General features: G+C 40.9%; 1 protein-coding gene across 7 annotated transcripts in view; it reads left to right on the top strand.

The window, feature by feature from the left end:
* Positions 1-13,608, top strand: part of nedd4l (NEDD4 like E3 ubiquitin protein ligase) — a 43,171-nt gene that overhangs the window by 21,799 nt on the left and 7,764 nt on the right. For 4 of the 7 annotated variants that reach the window (XM_085414080.1, XM_085414081.1, XM_085414076.1 and 1 more), the window contains 12 exons: positions 964-1,025; positions 1,301-1,403; positions 2,224-2,378; positions 3,244-3,379; positions 3,492-3,677; positions 3,800-3,877; positions 5,356-5,415; positions 6,475-6,612; positions 7,552-7,734; positions 10,170-10,367; positions 10,619-10,696; positions 12,426-12,480. In XM_085414080.1, coding sequence (XP_085270206.1) covers positions 964-1,025; positions 1,301-1,403; positions 2,224-2,378; positions 3,244-3,379; positions 3,492-3,677; positions 3,800-3,877; positions 5,356-5,415; positions 6,475-6,612; positions 7,552-7,734; positions 10,170-10,367; positions 10,619-10,696; positions 12,426-12,480 — 1,432 coding nt within the window. The remainder of the gene's footprint in view (positions 1-963; positions 1,026-1,300; positions 1,404-2,223; positions 2,379-3,243; positions 3,380-3,491; positions 3,678-3,799; positions 3,878-5,355; positions 5,416-6,474; positions 6,613-7,551; positions 7,735-10,169; positions 10,368-10,618; positions 10,697-12,425; positions 12,481-13,608) is intronic. The other 3 variants (XM_085414082.1, XM_085414077.1, XM_085414079.1) reach the window with 2 other exon arrangements.

The following is a 13,608-nucleotide window of genomic DNA, read 5'->3' on the forward strand; positions in this document are numbered from 1 at the left end:
TCCATACTACTGTGCATTTCTGTCTCAAACTGAGCTGACGTTTGTAGTAAGGATTATCATCAGGCTGATGAGAACTAATCTCCGGAGATTCTCAACTTGGAGACCGAACAGTGTTTTCATTGAAAGGGTGTTGATGTTCAAGGTTAGGACAGCAGCTTAGGTAGTGAGCTCGTTGGTCGTTTTTGCCACATTCACAGTTTGCTCCACTGAGGCCAGATTTAGGTCTATGAGTCCATAATGACCTCAAACTATGGGTGACCAGTCATTATAAACAACTTGAACTGTGCACCATCTTATTCGCTACTCACCTGACTCATCAGAGTTGCCTCCCTGTGACTTTAACCTCTTCAGATTGGAGGAGGACAGAGTGGAGCTCCATGGACTGAAAAGTGTCTGCAGAACTTGCTTTAGTCCACAAGGAAAACATCCTAAATGGGAGCTTGATTGATAAAATTAATATTAGATATTATTTTATGTTAATACTGCCCCTAATATTTTGACTTGGAATTTTGTTCCAATCTATTTCATATTCCTGCTTTGAGGAGCCCCACCTAATATTTTGAGACCAGTGTTTTGACTGTAATTGAGGTCCATTATTTGGAAACTTGACACTGGTACTTTTCACACATGTTCTTTTTCCTTTTACAAAACTTTCCAGCATTTTCTTTTAAATATGAAAACTGACTTTTGGCCTCAGCGGTATCTCACAGGGCATTATGCGATGAGCAGCCAGCACGGACTGGTTTGGCCCTGTCAGAGAGCGGTGTGAGATTGCTGTGAATTACAAAAGGCTGCTCAATATGTAACAGGAGAAGCTCAGGATTGCATAATGATCCTGGGATGTCTGTGCAGAGGGTTGTACCCTCTGTTGAAAGCTGGCGACTGTGATATTCTGATATCGCAACATGTGTATTTGCTTGTGTTCACTTAAATGCCGTCAGCAAAAACCTCCTCTATTTGCAGACAGAGGATCCTGCCATGGAGCGGCCCTACACGTTTAAAGACTTCCTGTTGCGGCCAAGAAGGTCAGTTTTGGCTTTGTTTGATATAAAATGAGAAAACGTAGATGGCAAATAGTAGCTGCTTTTTTGTGTCTGTCTAGTTTGCCCCCTGTTAGCAAGTGGAGTAGACAGTGACACATTATTAAAGTTAGATCTTGGTTCACAACACTGTCTAGACTCTGGCCATATTGGAGTCTAGACAACGATAACTTCATGCGGCTGTCAGCTAAATACTGAACTTGGAATTCCAACTAGGACTAATGAGCAGGAAGTATTTAAAGCAGATGTTTTCCTTTCAGTCACAAGTCCAGGGTGAAGGGTTACCTGCGTCTGAAGATGGCCTATCTGCCCAAACAAGGAGGTCATGAGGAGGAGGGGGGAGACATGAGGGAGGAGGCTGAGGTAAGGTCTAATCCTCTGTTGTTAGTATAAACTGCTGACTTTGCATTACCTAAGACATTCTTTGGACTGTTTTTTCCACAATAAAAGCAAACCAGATTCTACTGTTATTCCTTTCTGCCACATGAAGGCAACATAGTTCTAAGCTTGAAAGTGAATGTCCCACTGTGAACCAAAAGTAATGTGAGAGCATCTTTCTTTTTTCTTTTATTATTTCTCTGAGAATTTGGGAAGCCGCTCACTGCCAGCATCTGGTAAAAGTCTTTTCCAGGTCAGGGTCTGGAAAAAACATTTACAATGTGGCCTGTTATTTGGAGAAAATTGAGCTTTTCCTACTTTAATATGTGTTCTTGGATGTGTGGAAGAGAGCTAGAGAGCGAAAGGCTTCACAGATAAGATGACATTTAGCAGCCAAAGCGTGAAAGCTTAAATGGCACCCCTCATGTTCATACTGCAAAAAATTTCCCTTCCCCCCCCGACTGTCTGTATTTCTTTTTTCTTTTTCATTGTATTAAAGCCTCATTACTAATGCTTATTTTCTCCTTTGTAGTAGCTCTTTTTTCTGCCTACGTATTAAATTAAGCGTAAAATTGCCAACACTACGAGTGAGATTGTTGCTTAAACATCAGCTCCGTCTTGGATTGTAGGCATAGATACACCTGCCTGCTGGCAGCTATGAAACACAGGCATTAAGTAAATGTTTAGTAAAACATGAAAACAAAAAAAACAGCAGAAAAATATAACCAGCTAAATCTTTAATGTACTTCTTTCTGATCTTTGGCTTAAACCTACCATACTACCCTTCAACCATACTGTCTTTCAGGGTTGGGATGAGTCTGCTGACTCAGGCTCCCAGCGACCCCAGCAGCTGCTGCCTCCTTTGCCTCAAGGCTGGGAGGAAAAAGTGGACAACCTGGGACGCACCTACTACGTAAACCACAACAACCGCACTACACAGTGGAAACGGCCTTCCAACGTGTACGCCTGATCTCGCACTAATACAGCCTCGAACTTTTCACATGTCACTGTTGGTTTTTATACATGAAAAAAATCACAGTGTTAAAGTCTGAGGATTTTTGCCCATGTACTGCAAGCTTAGTGAGGAAATACTCTTCAAAAATATTATTTAAGATGTTTTTGTTTTGTTGTTTTTTTTTAACATCAAAACAACTGGCGTCGGCCACAGTTATTCCTATTTGTAGACGTTACACTCCTTTAAAAATTTATAATTGGACATTTTAAAATATACACAAATTCCCTCTCTATACACACAATAATGCCATATTCCATGTCTCCACTTAATTGGGAAATTATTATTATTAATTATATAGATATATTAAAAAGAAAAAATGAATTACAATATTTTTAAAAAGTTCAATTTTTGAGCTTTATCACTTTTTCTGCTAAAAACTAAATAAGTGCACACAGGGTAAAAACAAGCCCCTTAGCTTAGCTTTGCACAAAACTGAAGACAGAAGAATGGACTGAATGTCAGTAATCTAATGTGTTTGTCCTTGGCTAGCCTTCTGACTTAGCTTTATATTTAGGAGACAGATAGAAGAAATGCTTTTAACCTTCTGAGGTAGCTCTTAGCAGTAAAATGAAAGAGCATATCGCTCGTCAAAGTAATCCTTCAACAAAGTATACGCGGTTGACAAAACATGATGGACATATTTTATATCATCATTATTCTGAGCACACCTGATAGACTGTAAATTGTTGTTGAAATAACTAAATATAACAGTGTTTGGCTCTTGTTACTAAATAATCCTGCACAGGAGAATTAATTCATGATTATTAACTTTTGGTTTCCATTCATATTTTCTCACCAAATCTCTCTCAGAGACGTGATTTCAGAGATTGAGAGTGACAATCAACAGCGGCAAATCCATCAGGAAGCCCACCGCGTTTTCCGATCAAGGCGCCACATCAGTGAAGACCTGGAGAACGAGCACCTGGAGCCCAGGGACTTGGATAATGTGAGGGGGGGGGAAGAGCAGTCCACTCACGCACACTTAAACTCATCTACAGTGGTATATTTCCAAAAGATCTGTGTTACATCAAGATTTTGTCTCTTTGTTGTGCCGGTAGTCTTGGGAGCTCATCACAGAAGAGGATAACGACAGCTTGGCTCAATCTCTGCCCGGTCCCTCCTCCGTTTTGACACCACAGCACACACCAACACCCATCACCCAGGAGTTCTCAGAAGACTTAAATCTGAGGCTGTCGCTGACTCCCGATACAAACGGCGAAGTGCCAGGGCCCAGCTCTGCTTTGGTGAGACTGGAGAACCGTTAATTTTCCATTGTCAAAAACCTGGACCTGGTGTAAATGTAGGCAGCCAAACAAGAGGCAGCGCTGGCAGCGGCGTTTATTCTCTCTTTGCTTCCTTTGAACAGAGCCAGCTGTCAAACAGACTCCGTTCTTCAAGTATGACGGATGGCGTCAGTGATCAGGCCCAGGCTCCTCCTCTTACGGTACATATTTCTAAAGCCACAAACCCTTCCTCCAGCTTTTTCTACTTTCCTTCTCTTTCTGTGTTATCTAAGCAGGTTGCTAATGTCTCATTTGCCTCCTCCTCGTGGATGTGTCTGTCCTGTTAGTTTACCACATGCTAAATCACCTTTCTTGCTCCTCTTGCATTTCAACCTCCAGCAGATGCTACTACCCACCTCACCCTTTGTTTCTTCCCTGCTTCAACTGTACCACTTATTCTACTTACTTTACTTTTTGTCTCTCTAGGGTTACCACACCTCTTCGTCTCTCATCACTACTCTTTGTGATTCACATTCCACTGTGTTTGATTTGTTACGTCTCACCAGAATCATGATTCCACTTAAAAACTCTGAGACAAAAAAGTAAGATTAAGAAGTGCACCAAGGTTCCCCTGGAGTCCTGAGTCATGGCGTCAGCTGGGATTCAGCTTAACAAACTGTCACAAGATCTGAGTCAGATGTTTGTCAGTCACACAGCTGCGACACAGCAGTGAGCTTTAGCATTGTTAAGAAGAAGTGACAGTACAGGTGCTCGTGTCTTTCTTTCCCTTCTATGATACGTTTCTCAGAACTGGACGACTGTTTAGAAACCATTAGAGGGGGGGGAGCATTTGTTTGAGGTCTATACAAGGATTAATGTTTTCCTGTGGGCGTAGTGAGCAACCACAGGAAATCCCCCCCCCCCCCTTCTATTTCATTATCTTTTTTCTTTTGTCAATTTGACTGTAATATACTTTAAAATACGTCATTAACTTAATAGGAGGATATGAGGTAGCTTTAATTTGACGGTACAGATTTAAAATTGTTCCCATATTTTAGTTTTCTATTTGTTTTGGCAGTAGTAGCTATTAAATTGCTTTATAAAAGGCTGCTGTTGGAGGACTGATATTGTTCATGTACTTCTGTGTAAGCAGAACAACACCTAGTTGCATATCTGCGTTTAAAACGGAGAAACAAAACGTGTACATGAAAGAAAATACATTTTCTTTCATTTTTTTCCTTCAAAATTTGATTGTTTTGTTAAGGCTGGTTCCTTTTTCCACCTTCAGCACTGTAAATCACTTACCTGCTTGCACATTTTCAGGACGCACCTGTTTCTGGTTGAAATTAAAGATGCTGCACATTGAATGGAGGGGGGAAAATCTGTTTTCCAAAGGTTATTGATTGCACAGGGATGATACTTCTTTTTGTCCCCCTCTTGCCAATCACAGCAGCCGTTTGCTTCACTCTGTGTCCTGTGTCCTTGCTGTTCAGTCACTGCGCTCTTAGGCCCATAACCAAAAGATTCTCTCGTCTTTCTGCCACTCCTCACCTCCTCTGAGAATGAATTTTCCCCCCTTTTGTCCACTCAGTTTTCCTCTTTCAGCCTTCGCTTGTGCCCACACTTGGCTCTTAACTTACACCCTTAAAACATAACCTATTGTGAACTAAAGACCCTCTTCCATGTTGTCTACCACCAGCAGAGTTCCCAGTCCAGAAGAACGAGAGCTCAAACAGTCTCAGGTGGTGAGGAGCCTATGGTAATATCTCAGTTTATGCACAGCACTATGTAGGATGGGACTGTCACCCGACTAGTTTTGTGAATGACTTCTAATCCTGCACTCAGTTAGAGCTTACTCATTAGGAAGATTTCCTCATTGTTACACCAGTGTTGCTTTCCAGTAAAGTCCTGTACGAGCATATGCTGAGCAGGGCAGTGTGATCAAGAAAATGATATCACAATAGAGTCACATTTTAGGTCAAGACTAAAGCCATGTAGCTGTTTCTTGGCAGCTATGCAAGGGAGTAATATTCATTTAAATCCCATTTTTCACAGCGTGAAATCACTTTGCAAATTCAGCGAAGTACAAACTTACAAGAAATGCTTGCGTGCATTTTAAATTATTTTTGCAGTGTAGAAAATAATACAGCTTTTTTTCAGTTCCTGTGGACCAGGAAAGCCTAAACAGCACTGTTACTTATTAATTTATTGACAGGAACATTATTTTATTCCCCTAAAAATCAGATCATATGCCAAATGATGATCTGTACTTTATAAAATCATCAAAAAACAGATTGCCCCTTTCACACTACACATACTTCATAATGGACGCAAACAGCTTAATAAAGCAATTACTTTTGAACACATTAGAAACATAAATCATCATGATTAGCACATAGCTTAAAAACCTGTCTTTTCTTTATTCTCTTATTGTGATCTGCAGCGTTAGATCAGAAGTTGTCTGTTATATGTGTGTGTTTCTGTGTTTGTTGTGTTTTGACCAAGAACTGACAGCCTAGCTGTAAATAACGAATGCCACTGATCAGTCATTGATAACGAGCCATGACGCTGCATCGTAAAATGTTGCCAGTGTTCAGCCATGCTGTCTGTGTAATACATCACCAGATTATGCTGTGATTATTTGGTTGACACTCTGTAATGTTTATGCTGGAAATGGTTAATAGTTCACTTAGTTGGATTGTAATAATCTATTCCCTGCAACCTCAATATAAAATATTAGAGCCCCTCCACTTGTCTAAATGTACTAGTCTGTACTGATTAGCCATATTTGCTTTGCTCTCTCTCTGCACTTGGCCAGTCTCCCTCGTCGACTGCTTACACCTTGACCACCCCTGGCCTGCCCCCTGGATGGGAGGAGAGGAAGGACGCCAAGGGAAGAACTTATTACGTCAACCATAACAACCGCACCACTACATGGACTAGGCCAGTTGTGCAGGTACAGCAGGTCTGAAGTGTAGCTGTCGGGCTGGCTGGACCGTAACCCGGCCCCATGATTCTTCACCTGTGTGTTGGATCTCTTCCCACTCTATTCCCCCTCCTGTGTTTCTCCTTTTCTCTGTGTACAAGAGTGAAAGAAAAAGAGAGAGAGCCTTTAAATGTCAAAGTTCTGCGTTGTTTTGTTTCCTACTTTGTCCAACTTTTACTGTGCGTCTTCCTTCTCTTGTCTAGCATTTTGTGTAACACAAGGATGAAGTTCAACTGTGTATTGGTCACGTGTTTCTAAACCCTGGCATGGGACCGCAACCACTACTCTTCCCTCCCTCCTCCCATTTCCACTCCATTTTTCCACCCTGCCTTTCTGTCTGCAAGCGAGGCAGCCCCACGTAAGCAGTGCTCACAGAGAGACAGAGGGGACTGGGTGTATGTTTAATGCTCTCCTTTGAAATCCACCCTTGCATTTGTGCCTTTTTATGGTCAACTCTGTAACTCTGTGACTGTATTATAAATGTCATAGTCTCCTCATTCTCTGATCCTCATCTGTTTTCTTAAGTACTCGGAAGGAGAGGCAAATCTATCAAATAATTCCTCTGTGTTTGCTCTGAAGTTATACCCCGCTGTAAATGTGGGCTGTACCTCCCACCTCATCTAGGGGTGAAAGTTATGTGGTAATCTCACTATTTCAAACCTTTGTCATTGTTTTCTAGTTGGACATAAAATCCTATTGTTGTTTTGTTTGTGGCCCTGAAATGACCCCTGCCTTTGAGATTTTAGTGGCTTATTTCCCAAGGAAAACAAAGCCTGCATCCAGACCTTTCCAGTGCAGAAAAGCATGCTTCTCAAAGAGACTTTCTTTTTATTTTTTATTTTTGGCAAACGGCATGGCATGCTTGATTTCTTCCCAACCTAACCTCAAAAGTGCTGTTCTCACTGACAGCTGACTGAAGATGGCGCCAGCACCTCAGCAGCAGCAGCAGCATCAGGAGGAGCCTCAGCCCTGGCACCTGCATCCACCCCTTCCTCCTCCTCCAATGCCTCCAACAACCACCTCCATGAGCCCCAAGTCCGACGACCTCGTAGCCTCAGCTCCCCTACTGTCACCCTTTCCACCCCCTTGGAGGTGAGAATTAGCCACCTGTACTGTCCCTCTCCACCATCATTCCCATCTCATTTTCCTCTACATACTTGAGGACCACCTATTTCTGTCCTACCTTCCTGAATCTTTACCCTCTTGTCCTTTCTTGCCATGTGCTCCAAATGACTAAATCGTGATCTTCACTTTCTCACACTTCTGCCTGTTCCTTCTAAAGATTAACATTTCCACCTGTTAGCTCTCCTCTTTTCAGGTTGCTGCTTTTGTCTTCTCCTCATTGCCAAACTTAATGAAATCTTCTCAAGTGTTGTTGGGATCTCTCCATTAATGACAGTTTTCTTTTTTCATATTGCTCTTACTTTCTCCTCATTAATGAAAGTTGAGCTCATGACTGTGTACTAAAGGACCTTGCAGCTAAACACTGATTAGATGAATAATATGATCCGAGCTTTCCTTAAGCACCTTGATTCACGCTATGGTTTAAAAGAATAATAGCATGAACCTGGTGTGGTAAATCTAAGATGGCTAAATTACTTAAATTGATAATGGGCCCCTAATGATGTCATTTGTTAAAATAAAACTAGGGACATACAAGTGAAGGAGTGGAAAAACTATTAAATAAAGACTGTTTTGGTAACGCAATGGCCAATCGGTTTTATTTGGGAAGGCGTGACAAATTGTAAATAAGGAACTTAAGGAAGGCTGTGTCAATATTACTGTGTGTTTGCACAAGTTTTTATAATCAAATAAGACCGCATTCAAGGCTAATTCATTCTCCGATGCTACTCTATGCTAACAAAACATCAAAGGTCTAACTAAAGTAACAAAGCACACAGAAAGCTTAATAGACATCTGTCTTTCTGCCAAGGAGATTTTATGTAGCCAATCCGTGTACATTCCTGGTGTTTGACTCATCTAGTGGACAGATTAAATATTAGCTTTTTTCTTTACTGCTTTTTAATAACCTGAATGTTAACGACCAATAGCAATTCATAGAGTCATCCATGTTACGTTGTTCCCAACATTATGCTTTATATGACTGCTTTCTCTCACTCATTGGTCAGAGGGTGTTAATATTCACACAGCATAAGTGGTTAATGCGTTAGCCGTATAACACCTTGGTAAAATATTGAAATTTCTACTTCACATTTTAATGTGTTTTTTTTTTTTTTTTTTTTTAAGCTGCAGGCTACATCATGCAGATAACCTTTGAGGTTGTCAATTTAATTGCATCGCATTAATTTGCACGTACATTTTTTCCTCAACCTAAATTATGCACTACGAATGCAAATGTAAGTCTGATCAACACGTTTGTAGAAATGCATGATCTCATCTAGTGCTTCTGCAGCCTTTTAATGGCTTCGTTCGGTGGCGAAGATGCTACCTAGGGAACAGACCTGAACAAGGTTTAATTAAAGTGTGTGCGAGTATTGTGGAAGTAAAAGGAAGCGAAATAGTCGCAGCAGATTGTTGTAATTACAACTTGCAGGGGATGTGGTTAATTAATGCACTCTTCTCTCTTGTTTGAAAGAAGAAAAAAAAAAAAAGGTCAATCAGTGATGATTACTGCTATTAAAAAAAAAAAAAAAATTATCTGATGCAGGGACACTTTTTAGTCTGGACGACATAAGGAGCTTTTACCAGAGATGTTCACTTTCCTGTATATAAATAGTTTCAGGTATTATGTTGTAATTAGGTTTCCTTTTAGCCTTGACAGAAAGCTCTGTTACCAGATTTAGATTAATGAGTTCTGCTGGATTTAAAGTAAACATTTGTTAGTTGTTCTTGTACTTCTTCAGTATCTAGGTAACCAAGAGAGAGCAAGAGAAGTCTTACGCATTATCTGGGAAGGGTGATAAATCAGATGTGTGTGACATTTTCATTTACAGGTTGATGGAGTAAACAGCATGGAACATGGAAATCAGAAATGAGCCTGGTGTTAAGTGATATAATAGTTTAAAGAGAAAAGTGGTGATGATATGTTCAAATGTTGCAAGTTTTAGATGGAAATCTCATGGTGCTAAGAATTCTAATCTTTTTCTCTCTTTTTTTAATGAGCAGACAAAGAAAAAGCGATTTGTTGGAAGATGTGTTTCTGTCTTTGTTAATGATCACTAATTTTGTATCTCGCTGTCAGTCAGTGTCCGTTTAACGTCTTGATGCATTCTCAATCATCCAGGAAAGTAAATCTCCAAAAGTTGATTCTGTTCATCTGGACGTAGCGTTTTGTGGGAGAAACGTTTCGTCACTCATCCAAGTGACTTCTTCAGTCTCCCACAAAACGCTACGTCCAGATGAACAGAATCCGAACAGAATCAACTTTTGGAGTGTCCGTTTAAGTTTCGATATGTATCCTTATTTTATCATGAAATGGGAGATAACATTACATGACATTTATTTATTTATTTATTTATTTATTTCATATCACTCCCCCCCCCCCCCCCCCCCCCCCCCCCCCCCAGGGAGCCAACAACATTCAGGTACGGAGGGCTGTGAAAGACACACTTTCTAACCCTCAGTCTCCCCAGCCGTCCCCTTACAGCTCCCCAAAGTCGCAACACAAGACCCAGCAGAGCTTCCTGCCCCCAGGATGGGAGATGAGAATAGCTCCAAACGGACGGCCTTTCTTCATCGACCACAACAGCAGGACCACCACCTGGGTGAGCTAGCACATTGCTGTTTAGGGATGAAGAAAAAACACTCTGTGATTTTAATCTAGTGATTAGAAAATGTGGGGCAGTAGTTAGTGTTGGTCTTTTAGTGACATCTGGTGGTGGTAAGGTCAATTTTATGTACACTGACAGAGCTGCTTTTTTAACTTTAATATAGAGAACAAAGTGCACGTTTAGAGTTTGTTGTGCTTTTTCCAGTATAATTGTTTACTTTCCTGTCTTTCACTGCTGACAATCAGGAGGATCCCAGGTTGAAATATCCGGTCCATATGAGGAATAAGAACTCAATGGAGCCTGGTGACCTTGGCCCTCTTCCTGTAAGTACAATTACTATAAGACTAAGTAGATATTTAACTTTTGGCCTGCAATGGAGATGAAAAACAACCTCATGAATCACAAAGACTACATACCTTTGTGCACTCATCATTAGCAATATGTACTCCGTCTTTAATGTGTGTGTAACAACTCTGCTCTTCTGGAGCAGTACAACCATGTAGTCTTAGCTAAAGTAGAATCAAGCCAACATATTAATTGGCTTTTTGTGTTATGGTGCATGTTGTAATCGGCATGTGATTGGTCTGTTTATGTTTAAAATTAAAATATGAAAGAAATTACTTTGACAGTAAAATATGAAACTTCATGTGTTCATGTGATCGGACTCCATTACACATTTCCATTTTTAGTCCTGTAAGAACAGAAGCTGTTTGTGTGAAGCTTAGCCAAGAGGGTCTGGGGACTGTAATAACCTTATTAGGAGGTGAAACCTTCCCTGGAAGTGGGCAAAATGTTACTGTAGCTAGATGTAGTATTAATAATAAGAATATTACTAATGACAGTAATAATAAAAAAGCTTTATGGGTTTGTACAACTCACAGGCTTGTGTGGTGTGTGTGCATGTGTGTATGTGTTCTCTCTCCCCCTTTCTCTTTTCTCTTCATTCTGATGGATCTAATGTATGCTTCTTCTACACCTGGCCATGTCTGTTTGGCAGAACCTACCAGAGGAGGTTGGTTGGTGCCTCCCTCCCTCTGCCTGCCTACCTGTCTGGTCCAGTCCAGTCTGGTCAAATGCCTGCAGACAGCTTTCTGTTTTATTTTTTCTTTTTTTTCTCCTCTTCTCTCTTTCTTTCTTTCAATCTTTTCTTTTTTCATGACCAGCATGGGTGGATTGTCGCTCTACCTCCTTGGTATTTTACCCCACTTCCTCTCTCTGTGTGCAGCCTCCTTGCACCACTGCCGCTCCTTCTGTTAGTGTTTAACATTTGGAGCTCCCCATCATTGTCCTTGGATCTCTCAGTCTGTATCAATGTCTGAGAAACGGTTAACACTAGATGGATTTCCCAGGCATTTGTTGGAGTTGGACTGACTGAAGGAGTGAGACTAGAGTACATAATGGGAGTAAAACAATGAGGGAGGGAGGTTTCAAAGGAAACACAAGGAGCTATATATATATATATATATATAAATACATATATATCAGAGGAAGGAATTGGCTGTATGCTGCATGTATTCTCAGTTTTTTCAGCCTGGTCTCCACTCATGCAGCAGCAGCATACTTACACATATACCGTACGTCTTGTAGCTACACCTTGTTCAACAGATTGAACTGTGCCTTTCCCCCCACCCCTTTACACTCAGTCTACTGTAATGTTTTTATTTGCTTGATTGCTGGTGCCGTACGAGTGTGTGTGGCCTGTGACACTGTACTGAGTGGTCACCGTGTCAGTCGTGATATACTGGTTTGAACTCATAGTGGTGATTTAACCTTTATGTTGTGGTCGTATCCCTGCCTTGCTGATGTGCCAGACCGAACTCAAATAAGGCACAAAATCCTTTCATTTCCTTTGTCGGTGTTTGATTGAGCTTACCTTGCTTGCAGTGCTGGGATGTCATTGTTTGGACCATTTAATGGTCACTGAAGTTCAATTAAACATAAATTTGAAGAAAAGGAAAAATAAATGGATGGATTTAAATTGCTATTTGAGCACGGCCTGTTTATTGGTGCTTTCTAGTAGATTCTTATTCTTCCTCTCTTCTTCTTTTTCAGCCTGGATGGGAAGAAAGAGTTCATACAGACGGACGCACCTTTTACATCGACCACAGTAAGATACCTTTTCCATGCTTGCATTTGGTTATGTGTGCAGTCATGTGAAAAACCAAGTAACACCCTGTTATTCGGTTGCTCATAAAGCCACATTTAGCAGCAAGAAACACGAGGTAGCTATTTTCTGGATGACCTTATCAGTCTCTCGGATTGTTCTGGAGGAATTTTGGCCCACCCTTTTTTATAAAGATTTGCTGCTGTGCTTGGGATTATTGTCCTGATTAAGCCTTAGCTGTCAGACAGATGGCCTGATGTTTGACTCTTGAATACAGTTCATGGCTGGGGAATGACTGCAAAGTAAATTTAAGCTGTGCTAAGATGGTGTGTTTGATTTTTAGCAAATGTGGTCCTGTGAATTATGGCAGAATATCTCCATTTTGATATCTCTACCTGCAGTTCTGGGAATCTGTATTTCCCATTGGGTTACCTTGTGCTGTTACAGTTTAACAGCTGTACTACATTTTGTGTACTTGCCTTCTACTGTACTTTCTTGCTGGATCCAGTTTATGATCATCGCTATGTTACAATGGACTTTTACTAATAACATTCTCTCTGATAGCAGTCAGACTGCACTCTTCTTTAATGCCGGGATGTTTAACTCCTCCGGATACTTTACATCACTTCCCACAAACTGTTTTAGACTACTCAGGAATAGACTTTTCCCTCGATTTGGCTCTCTCATGAAGGCTAAGTTCCAAACTAGCTGTTGGTGTTCACCTGATCTGACTTGAAGACAGTCAAGTATTTCACCTCACCAACTCTGACCTCCATGCCATCCTTTTGTTGAGTTTCATCTAGTCACATCAAGTCTGTTAGTAAATCAGACCTAGTAGATATGTTAGGGCATGGCTTTAGCTTTTGTTGACATCATCATCAAATCCTTTGAATAGTCTATCCCTGCAACACGCCTATTCATGAACTCCGTGAACCCTTTCACTTTGGCTTCAGAACGCACTACAGCACAGAGACTTCTCTCATCAAGATCACAAACGACCTTCTCATTGCTGCAGACTTTGGCTACATCATCATCCTCATTCTCATCATCCTCTCAGCAGCTTTTGACCTGTTTGTTCCTGTGGCAGCAGTAAGGGTGTACTAAGTTTTTTACAGGATAGCATGGAGTCCT

The sequence above is a fragment of the Rhamphochromis longiceps genome, linkage group LG7 (assembly GCF_057381845.1).
Source record: "Rhamphochromis longiceps isolate RC_006_pf linkage group LG7, R_longiceps_female_GT1.1, whole genome shotgun sequence".
Classification (NCBI taxonomy): Eukaryota; Metazoa; Chordata; class Actinopteri; order Cichliformes; family Cichlidae; genus Rhamphochromis; species Rhamphochromis longiceps.